Below are 12,028 nucleotides of genomic sequence, written 5' to 3' on the forward strand. Positions count from 1 at the left end.
TGTTCCAAACACACAGAAGAATAATTGCTACATTAAGTACATCAACATCCAGGGTCTTACAAAACAAAACAAAACATGTGATTACTGAAACAAAGTAACATTTATTAAAATTGTGTGGAGGACATGTATACCCTGTTTCCCCAAAAATAAGACAGTGTTTTATGTTATTTTTTGCTCCCAAAGGTGTGCTAGGTTTTATTTTCAGGGATGTCTTATTTTCTCATGAAGAAGAATTCACGTTTATTGTTGAACAAAAAAATGAACATTTTGTACAGAGTTGTCATCATAACCCAGCATAGCCATATATCTGCTTTGAAGTGGATGATATGAATCTAAACTGTCATAGAAAACAGGTTTGTGAATCCTGATTATCTGTTTTGAAGCAGATGATATGGTATCTGCCTTAAAATGGATGATATGAATCTAAACTGTCATAGAATCTAGGTTTCTGAATCCAGATTATCTGCTTTGAAGCGGATGGTATGAGTCTAAACTGTCGTAGAAAACAGGTTTCTGAATCTAGATTATCTGTTTTGAAGCAGAAGAGTCTAAACTGTCATAGAATCCAGGTTTCTGGATCTAGATTATCTGCTTTGATGTGGATGGTTTGAGTCTAAACCAGGCCTGGGCCAACTTCAGCCTTCTAGGTGTTTTGGACTTCAACTCCCACTGTTAGGAATTGTGAAAGTTGGAGTCCAAAACACCTGGAGGGCCCAAGTTGGCCCAGGCCTGGTCTAAACTTTCACAGAATCCAGGTTTCTGGCTCCAGATGATCTGCTTTGGCCTGGATGGTATGAGTCTACACTGCCAGATAATTTGTGAAAAAACTCAATATAAATCTGGAAAATGTCCAGAGGAGGGTGATCAAAATGGTCAAAGATGTGAAAACCATGCCCTAAGAGGAGTGGCTTAGGGAGATGGGTATGTTTTGTGAGAGTTTGTAAAAAGACACCATGATCTTTTGGAAGGCATCTGGAACATGATTGGAAAGGCATGTGGCGACAGCTGATTGGCTGAGCCAGCCAGGAGCCAGAATTCTGATTTGCTGATGCCTCTAGCTTGGTGTTAAGGCAAACGGTTTTAACTGCTACTTTCATCTCAGAGAGGGAGGAGAGCGCTTACTGAAAATGGTCAGGGAGGTAATGGCTGCCATACTCTCCAAAGCCTAGTTATTTATAAGGCAAATGAGGCATATTTAAAGGGACTATATATTCCCATGTTCTCTGTGTGAATTCAAAAAGACTGATATATATTTTGTTGCCCTGTCTGAATGTTTGAACTGAAGTAAAGATACTGTTACTTATTACACAAGCCTGTGTGACATTTTATTATACTGATATAGTACTTTACATTGACCCGTGGATATCAATACATTTTTGTGACAAATTTCTAACTACTGTATATATATATATATATGAGTATATGACTAACTACTGTATATATACTTAATTTGTACCCTGTCTTGGGCTTTCATTAGCAGAGAGATGATTCTATAAATAAAATAACTGTGGCAAACTTCTGCTTGTGGTTTCTTAGTCCATTATCATCATCTGTCTTCCCTTCCTGCAGTGCCACTTGTGTTCCTCAAAGTTTTTGTGTTCTTAGAATTCATCAGAACTGTCCTGAATAAGACCTTGCAATTAATAGGTTTCTTTTGGACTTGTGTAAACTGAAGCAACTGCACTCTATCACTGTTTTCACCGTGACCATCTCTTTAGCAGTGAGTTCTGTGGGTTTTGTCTTATTGGGGTTTTTTCTGCCTTTCCTTCTTTTGCGTGAGGAGCCATTTTCAACCATTTATTTCTATATGCATCATTTTTCATGTTTCAGTAAATAATTTGTCTTGGGAACATTGGACTTATCTAGATTGAATATGTATCCTTTCACTACATTTGTGGACTTATTTTGAACAGCTAGCTTGTAAAGAACTGGAAGCTTAGATTGCTTAGTATGTTCAAAATAGGAGCTCCTTGGTTCAGTCTGCTTAAAATGATATATTTGTGTTTAATGCTGATGGTGGTAGTTGTGAAGGACAAATTTTTCATGCATTCCCTCTGTTTATATGGATGCTAGAAGGAGGCATGATTACATAGGGAGGATGCAGGACAATTTGTCCTTCGCAACCACCACAGTCAGCATAAAACACAAAGAGCTTCTTTGACATGAAAGCTCTTGCTGCTGTGATTGCTGAACGACAACTGAATGACAAGACTCTTCCCTGAGGAACTCATAAAAGTCTTTTGGAAAAATTGACCCATTCATCTGCAATACAGAGAGTGTTGGAATGGAAGAAGCAACTTGGTTGTGATTTTTAAAAAGAAACCTTACTATGGTTATGTCTATTTACACAAATGTCCACTTCAAACTCTCTGGATGTAAATCGCTGTTACTCTCCTTCTTAATATATGTTAAACATCCCTTATCCAAAATGGTTGAGACCAGAAATGTTCTGTATTCTGGATTTGGTGGGGGGTGGAATATTTGCACACACACACACACACACACACACACACACACACACACATATTTGACAAAATGACATTGTATGACACAGCAAACAAGATAGATATGCTGGATATCATATCACAAAATCACAAGTCGAACACTTCCCAAGCGTTCAGGACTGTGTGATGTATTTTCGGATGATTCGAGTAGGTCTCAGTAGGGTGTCGTAATTTTGTCAATGTCTGTTGTTTCCAAATGCTGGCTGAGATCTTTTGGCACGGCACCCAGTGTGCCGATCACCACCAGGACCACCTGTACTGGTTTCTGCCAGAGTCTTTGAAGTTCAATCTTGAGGTCCTGATAGCGGCTGAGTTTTTCCTGTTGTTTTTCATCAATCCAACTGTCACCTGGTATGGCGACATCAATGATCCGAACCTTTTTTCCCCCACAACTGTGAGATCTGGTGTGTTATGTTCCAGAACTTTGTCAGTCTGGATTCAGAAGTCCCACAGTATCTTTGCGTACTCATTTTCCAATACTTTTGCAGGTTTGTGATCCCACCAGTTCTTTGCTGCTGGGAGGTGGTACTTGAGGCATAAGTTCCAATGAACCATTTGGGCCACATAGTTGTGCCTCTGTTTGTAGTCAGTCTGTGCGATTTTCTTACAGCAGCTGAGGATATGATCAATGGTTTTGTCAGCTTTCTTGCACAGTCTGCATTTTGGGTCATCAGCTGATTTTTCGATCTTGGCCTTAATTGCATTTGTTCTGATGGCTTGCTACTGGGCTGCAAGGATCAGGCCTTCTGTCTCCTTCTTCAGTGTCCCATTCGTGAACCATAGCCAGGTCTTCTCCTTGTCAGCAATTTCAATTTTGTCAAGGAACAATTTATTTATTTATTATTATTATTTAAAGCATTTATATTCTGCCCTTCTCACCTGGAAGGGGACTCAGGGTGGAGCACAACATATATATGGCAAACATTCAATGTTGTAATATAAAATAAATGATAAATACATAAGCATTAAATTCAGTTATCAGTTATCAATGCCACAATTACACATACAATAATAATTATAACATATCAAATTAAACAGTTTAAATATAAGTACAATAAACAGCTTCAACATACATTCAACCCAACTGAAGTGGGCTGATAGAAAAAAAAGGGCCAAAAATGGCAGGCAGCAAGCAAGGTATTAAAGAAGCTACGTGGGGAGGCTGCAGAGGCCGTGGAGGTACGCCACATAGGTTTAAAGTAGGTTTGGGCCAACCTGGGCCCTCCACATGTTTTGGACTTCGTGTTGTCGAAGGCTTTCATGGCTGGAATCACTGGGCTGCCGTGAGTCCTCCAGGCTGCCCGGCCATGTTCCAGAAACACCCCCCCCCCCCCCGGACATCCCGCCCACACCCATGGCAGGCATCCCCAGAGGCTGCAAGGTCCATTGGAAACTAGGCAAGTGGGGTCCATATATCCGAATATTCTGAATAGGGGATACTCAACCTGTACATACAATCGAAACAATAGCAAGTGTACTTGTTTTTTATGCTCTTTTAAAAATCTGGCAGTTTTCACATAGTACTCTTGGCTGGCTGTGAAATTGAGATCTCTGCTCAGTAACCAATACCCCAAGATGGCTTGATTTAGGTGGGAGACACTGTACCCAGCATCCCATAATTAGCTATTCCATTCAGCAACAGTATGACAGCTGCTGTTTTCTAATACTCTGAGGTTCTGGCCTTGGATCAAAAATAACGGCAGCTAAAATTAAATAGCAGTTATCCTCCAGCTTCTCTTTGAGAATAGTTATGAGCACAGAGAACAATATTTGTTAGGATTATTTAAAAAGCAGCTGCTCTGAACCTTCAGGTACTATTGTCTGTAAACATCTGGAATATAAATCTGATTTCAAATAGACATTCCTATTACTTTCCTGGGAAAATCTTATATCTGGTGATTGTGCTGTTGACAGTAATAACAATGATGTCAACTTTTGGCTTATGGATTAAAAACGAATATTTAATTTCTCTCTCTTTACTGTCAAGCTGGTGTTCAAACTGGTAAAGGGACTACGTAGTATGTATCATGAATGCCAATCCTTCTTTCATACATTGTTCGCTTTATGATTTTTCATATCGCACTCTCAATATAAATATTTCTGGGGTGGATAATGTTAAAACAATTGAAAAGTCAGTGCTTCAGAAAGTTACTTCTTCAGATTACAGCTCTGTGAATTCAAAGCCAGCACTGCTACTTGTGATGTTAACTGGGGATTCTGGGAGTCATAATCTAAGTTCCAGAGTCTGCTAAATTGGCCCCAAGAAATTGATGGTATGATCATTGGATCAGGGTACTTGAGTATGGCTGCACTTGTCATTAGGAGCAAAATTCACTGTTTAGCACAACGTGAGTGAGCAGGATGATGATTGGAGCATAGATGGCAGAAACCTCAACTTAGATCCAATAAAGATGCAACATAGAGAATGTCTTTGTTCCTATAAAGTAGCAACACATGCAGAAAAGAAAGCCACCTTCTGTGTATTTATTGCATCTGTGAACTTGCATCTAGCTGAATTATTTAGGGTAGTCTAACTTAGGCACCTTTCCCCTGATCCAATTCTAGAGCCCTCAGCAATTTGCTGTGAGTGCCTTTAAGGAACACTTCACAAAACAAAATAAGAGCAAAATAGATGTCATTGTTGCAGTGGAAGTTGACAGTGAGGTGTCCAGCAAGTCCATGACTAGGATTACGCTGGATCATTTTCAGTTGCTGAGTATCGGAAATGTGGATAAGCTGCTAGGATGAGTAAGGAAGACAACTTGTCTTCTTGATCCCTGTTCTTCTTGGCTGGTCACCAAGGGAAGAGATACGATAAGATCTTAACTACAATATATTATTAATGCATCTCTCAGTGAGGGACATTTTCCACCATATTAAAAATGGTGATATTATGACATTATTTTATATATAAAATCAGTTGTTGGTTGAATTTGCATGCATAACTTGTGTATATGGAGGACTAAATATATGTGTGTGTGAGAGAGAAATTGAGAGAGAGAGAGAGAGAGAGAGAGAGAGAGAGAGAGCTAGCTAGCTAGCTGCAGGAAGAGCAGAACAGACAGTTGTAGAATGGACAAACACTTCCCTCAGCTTCTAACTCTGATGTTCACACACATACATTTCACAGAGGGATACAGTGTATTCACAACTACAGATATGTGTAATATGTGTAAGTCAAAAAACATTTTGACAAAAAAGGATCCAAAAATATGGGTTGATTTATCCATTGTTCTCTTTAACCTGGGAAGCATGGACCCTCCTTGCTGTAGTGCCACTTCCATAGATAGAAAATTGGTATAGTGGCGGCTTCTTGGTTCTTCCGCACTATGGAAGGGAGAATGGGGGAGTTCTTTCGGTGCCTCTTTTAAGTTCTCTCTTGACATACTAAGCTCTTGCCTTAGATTATCCCAAGAGAACTTGGGAAACCCTTTGATCCTCTCTACCTTTTCCTTTGCAGCCATCGTGGCTCTTTGGTGATTACTTGCTGTGTTGGGGAGGTTAGAATGGGTTGGAAGAACCTGAAACAAGCCTCAGGGCACTTCCAGACAGCTCCCAAATCTTCACCAAAGCAGGTTTTAAAAACTCGCTTTGGCATGGATTTGAATCTACACCCCCTCCCAAACAATCATGCTTTCCCAGTGGGGTGTCTAGATGCCATCCCAGTGACCAGCAGGATGGCACCCAGCCACCCTAACCCCCCCCCCCAAAAAAAAAAACCCTTAAAAGAAGTAACTTACCTGGCCACTACTAAGGTACTCAGAAATGACATACCATGAGATGGGGTGGGGAGGAGGAAAATTGCTCCTCACCCCCTGCCTCCTGGCATGTAAATTCTATGGGCCTGGAGGATTCCAGGAGTACCTTAATGGTATCCAGGTAAATTATTTCTTCTTTTAAGGGCTTTTGGGAGGGGTTGGGTAGGGAGTGGGTGCCCTCTCAGTTTTCTGGGCTCATGGAGCCCAAAAAACCAAGTGGGCTATGTGGATTGGGCCAGGGAATCACATGATGAGGTCCCTGGGCCCAATCCACACTGAGTTTATACCTGATAAGGCCCTGACCTTACCAAAGATCCAGGTCTTATCAGGTATCTAATTAATTTGGGACAAGGTGGGGTTTACTTGCTTTGTCCTGAATTTATTCACTTTTACCAGAGGTGTCATTAGGATACCTCCAATAAAAGAGCAACAGTCACCGCATTTTGGGGCCTGTCTGGAGGAGCCCTCAGTCACCACTAGTGCAAGAAGATTAGAGGGAATTGGGAGAACCTGAAAAAACCTGATTGTCTCCGCTTTCCCCTTCTCTGTACTGGTTCTTTGCCTCCAGGGCAAAGAAATTTAAAACACTGATACCCTCTACTCCCACTGTTACGGAAAGTAGATGGGGATTAGTGGGTGTCTTTTTAAGGTTCTTTCAGGATAGACTAACCCTCATCTTTAGTACGTCCTGGGAGAACCTTAAAAAAGAACTGCCCCCCTTTACTCTCGCTGGTGTGGCACTCTTTCTGACCTGGATTGGAAAATTAAAAAGTTAATAGTGTATCTTAACTTTTATACTAAAAGGTAAGGTAAAGGTTTTACCCTGACGTTAAGTCCAGTCGTGACCGACTCTGGGGGTTGGTGCTCATCTCCATTTCTAAGCCGAAGAGCTGGCATTGTCCGTAGACACCTACAAGGTCATGTGGCCGGCATGACTGCATGGAGCGCCGTTACCTTCCCGCCGGAGCAGTACCTATTGATCTACTCACATTTGCATGTTTTCGAACTGCTAGGTTGGCAGGAGCTGGGGCTAACAGCGGGCGCTCATTCCGCCCCTGGGATTTGAACCTGGGACCTTTCGGTCTGCAAGTTCAGCAGCTCAGTGCTTTAACACACTGCGCCCCCACCAGGGGCCCTGACCACTTTTATACTAGAAGAAAGTATTTTGTCTGCATGTATATTTCTATCACATCTGCAAAATGAGTTTTGAAAAGTTTAACCTTTGACTGACGTACAGGTCCAATCAAAAAATTTTGATCTCAAAACCTCCCTTGGACATATACAGGAGGTTGACTTGTACACAAGTATTTCTGGTAGTTAGTGTCCTTGTTGAAGAGTCCGGTCTTCTTGAGTTTCACTGAGCCATGCCATGTACCTCTATTCCACCCTCCTCTTTCCACTCCTCTTCACTGCTGCTGTCCTACCATCTCCTGCCGTGTCACTGAGACTGAATTAACCCAGGCTTGCAGGTCAGTTCCTGTCCACCCGCCCTCCTTCTTCTTTGATATTTTGGACTGCCAACAGGAGTCTCTACAGCTGTACACAGCAGACTGGCTTACATTCCAGGGGGCCAGGATGGCAGGGCTGCTTTGTAAAAAACGCAAGAAAACAGGAGGTAGGAAAGAACACATCGGGTACAAAAGCTTGATGTTTGTTTTGTTTTCATTCAGAGTTACTTGCAGTTGGCTTGGGAGGCTTTCCTGTGAGCATGAGCTTTCTGTCCCAAAGCAAGTGATAACATGGCAAGATCTGGGAGACATTTGGCACAGCCTACCAACTAAGTTCAGAAATAGAATAGAACCCTGCAGCCTTGGCATTTGTTTTAAAGACCAGACACATGCTCATGACTCTTTACTCTCAGCAGTGAGCTGAATGGCAGGATTAAGAGTGGGGGTTTTGTGTGTTTTGAGCTCCACTTGAACACTGCCTCTGAATCAGGTTCAGAGCGAATTGGATCATGTTCAGGAAATTCAAAGGATTATTCATTTTAGCTATGAAAATATGTGATGTACAGGAAGAGGAATAGACATCACCCATTTTAACAGTTTAACAATAGATTTGCTGAATGAGAAGTCTGAGGAAAGATCTGTGTGAAAATGCATTGTAACAGGAGCCTGAGGGCATGCTTTGTGGTTTTGTGAATGTACAATAGTAGGTATTAGAATGCATCTGCAGCCTTTGTCTTACTAGAGGTCTCTAGGTTGTAACTGGAGCTGTGCTCATTCTGTGATCCATTTTAAGCCCAGAGAAGCTACAGTGTTGGGTGCGATACAGAAAACCTTGTTAAACATTCTGTACACAGTCACAGCCTGAATATCACATTTACTACATTAGTAACCCTTGCATGAAACAAAGATTATTCTGGCATGCTCCTAAGCCTGTAATATCAATCTGATCTTCAGAATTTAGCAAGCAAACTTTTTCATGGTACACAGTAGTCATTGACAGTTGCTGAAGGTGGTAGAGCAAGCTATTGTGAAAGACACAGGGGCAGAAACTAAATAATCAAAAAGTTGGGAAACTCCAACTTGAGATGTCTTCATTGATCCAAGTTGGTAGACATTACTTTTTGCATTTCTTCCAGCACAATGTTTTGGGGACTTATGCCATTACTCTCAACCTAGAGACGATAAGCTTCGTGCAAGAGATGAGGGAATGATAACTGTAATGTATTGTCAACAGATTAGAGGAGGAACGGGTCTGACAAAGGCCAAACTGTAAGACCATAACAGAAACTGTTGTTGCAGAAGACTACATATATTGGGGATTTTTTTGGAAACAGGATATGAACTGGTGGGCCAGAGATAGAATTGGATATGACCTGGTGTATTGTGGAGTGGAGTGGTGGTGAGTCTCAATAGGTCCCTGTCTGAAGTTTGAAAGCACAAAGTTTCCTTTGTGTGCTGAGAAGTATTTTTCCTGGGTGGAAACCATAAAGTAGTAGTTCTATGCCCATTTTACTTCTACTGTTTTACCTCTATACTGTATTAAGGAAGCCCAACATCATTTTTATTTCAATTGGCAAGGTGCTTTGAGGCCCAGCAAATTAAGAGACCCACACATAATACAGGATTGGCTGCATGGTGTATGTCTCATTCTTGAGGAATCCAGATATACTTCATTTCCTGCTGCAACTTGGAATTACATTACATTTATTATAATCCTGAGGAAACCTGCTGTTAAATCATTGTAAACTTGTACCCTAGAGACTTTATTTTGGCAACCAGCATAGAAGTTTCATGTCTGCTTTAAAAAATTGAGCTTTTATCCATTCGGCAAGAGGAGAGCCTTGGTGATCACTGAAATTGTTCAGAACCCCCAGATGTTCAAGTTGTAAGAGAAAAGATTGTGTTTTGGCTTTCTTCTCCTCTCCCTTTAATTGTTGAGTGAGAAGGAAATCTGTAACTGAGAGATGAGGATTTTTTAACATGAGTTTTTATAATCATACTAATTCAGGTACCCAAAATTGCTCAGGTTAGGTATTTTGTAATGCTATTTATTAGAAATAGCCATTGATTTTGGATTTTATGAAAATGCATAAATGTATAATGGGAACGTTTATAGCACCATGTGGTGCAACTCCCATCAGCCTAAGGCATGTCGATATTAACTTGTCAATATTCTTCTTGAATTGTTGTGCCCAGAATGGGACACAGTTTTCCAGATGAGGTCTGACCAAAGCAGAATAGAGTGGAACTGTGGCTTCCCTCCATCTCAACACTATACTCCTATTGATGGGTCCAGTTCGGTCCAGATCAGCCAGTGGGATTCACCTTGTTCTCCATATGTGGATAGAATATCACTTCCACCATCCTTTGTCATTGTCCTTGAACCATGCCAATATTTTAAGTTGGTCATGATGGGCCTATGTGCTAATTTTGGTCCAAATACATCATCAGTGGGATTCACATGGTTCTCTGGATGTCAGTGGACTATTACACCCAACGTCCTTTACCAGACTCCCTAAAATACCCATCAGTATTTTAAATTAGGTAATGATGGCTTCATTAAACCATCTTGGAGCCACCCCAGAACATATATATCCATATTCTCTCTCCTTCTCCCCCCTCTCTGACACACACATTCCTCATGTTAATTTCCTTGTTCTACTTTTATTCATATAAAGTTTCTGATAGAATTATGAAATGGTAGAGTTTGTGTGGGGTGAATCATATGGGCCATCAAGTTCAAATACAACTCAGTGCAGAAACTCTAGCCAAAGGATACTCAGCAAATAGCTCCCCAGGCATTTTTTGAAGGTGACTGCACCACCTCGCTGGGGAATTGGTTCCATTATCCAACAGCTCTTACTGTCAAACAGTTCCATTTGATGTTCAATTAGAGCTTATCCCTACCCTCTAGGGCAGCAGAAAAAAGCCTGCCCCTCCTCGGTGACAGCCCTTGAGATATTTTAAGAGTCTAATATGCCACCCTTCAGTCTTCTCTTTGTTAAGCTGAACATGCCTAAATCCCTTTACCTTTTGCTGGATGTTTTTTCTCCACATCTCTTACTACTCTAATGCCCTTTTCTGAACTGCTGCAACTTATCCATGTCCTTTTAAAAATGAAAAGTCTTGAATTGAACACCATATGTTAATGGGAAATATGTAGTAGGAGACTCAACTGTAGAACAAGAATGGAATTGAACATCCTACCTTCTTTATGAAAAAGTCTTAAAGTCTGTGCACTTTTTCCTCCTGAAGTGATAGCAAAGGTCTTTTAGAGCATTAGTAAAGGTAAAGGTTTCCCCTAACGTTAAGTCTAGTCATGTCTGACTCTGGGGGTTGGTGCTCATCTCCATTTCTAAGCCGAAGAGGCGGCGTTGTCCGTAGACACCTCCAAGGTCATGTGGCCGGCATGACTGCATGGAGCGCCGTTACCTTCCCGCCGAAGCGGTACCTATTGATCTACTCACATTGGCATGTTTTCGAACTGTTAGGTTCGCAACAGCGGGCGCTCACTCTGCTCCTGCGATTTGAACCTGGGACCTTTCGGTCTTTAGAGCATTATGAATACTGTAGTATAAGCATAGTTTTTCAGCCCTTTTTCAGGGATGAAAAAGCTCCCCTCGGTTTATATTCAAGTGAGGGCCCTGGCCGGCTTATATTCAGGTCAGCTTATACTCGAGTAGATAGGTAATCAGAGTTGGATAGTCTCATCTTATTTAAGTCTTATTACTATCTTAAATTACAGTTTTATATAAATATTCAAAAACATTTAACCTACCAATGCCTCAAATAATGTAATTGTATTAATTTTTTATTAATTTTTATTTTTGAAATTTACTAATAGCTTCTGCATTTCCCACCCTTGTCTTATACTCAAGTCAATAAGTTTTCCCAGTTTTTGTGGTAAAAATTAGGTGCCTCGGCTTATATTCGGGTCGGCTTATACTCAAGTATATACAATAGTTCTCTGACTTTCAATTAGATTAGAGCAGTGGCTCTCAACTTGGGGTCCCCTGATGTTTTTGGCCTACAACTCCCAGAAACCCCAGCCAGTTTACCAACTGGGAGATGAAGGCCAAAAACATCTGGGGACCCCAGGTTGAGAACCACTGGTTCAAAACTAGACATGTTGATAGATATGATTACAGTTAAGATGGATTATATGAAACATACTTATTTGCTTCTCTTCTACAATTCCAGCCTTAGATTCTGGGTCAATCAGGTGTTTACAAAAAGACCAAACTAAAACCCACTGTTAAAATTACAGTATTAAATAGCATATTGCTAAACTTATCAAGAATTCAGTTTCCCTCCAGGT

General features: G+C 41.0%; 1 protein-coding gene across 2 annotated transcripts in view; it reads left to right on the top strand.

The window, feature by feature from the left end:
- parvb (parvin beta) overlaps positions 1-12,028 on the top strand; it is a 62,065-nt gene that overhangs the window by 22,014 nt on the left and 28,023 nt on the right. The window contains exon 1 of one of the 2 annotated variants that reach the window (XM_008111420.3): positions 7,761-7,877. The exons of the other annotated variant lie outside the window; for it this stretch is intronic. Within the exon in view, the coding sequence (XP_008109627.1) occupies positions 7,838-7,877 (40 nt within the window). The 5' untranslated portion in view covers positions 7,761-7,837. Of the gene's footprint in view, positions 1-7,760; positions 7,878-12,028 lie in introns of those variants that run through there. 2 annotated transcript variants of the gene reach the window in all.

This window comes from Anolis carolinensis, chromosome 5 (assembly GCF_035594765.1).
Source record: "Anolis carolinensis isolate JA03-04 chromosome 5, rAnoCar3.1.pri, whole genome shotgun sequence".
NCBI classification, from domain to species: Eukaryota; Metazoa; Chordata; class Lepidosauria; order Squamata; family Dactyloidae; genus Anolis; species Anolis carolinensis.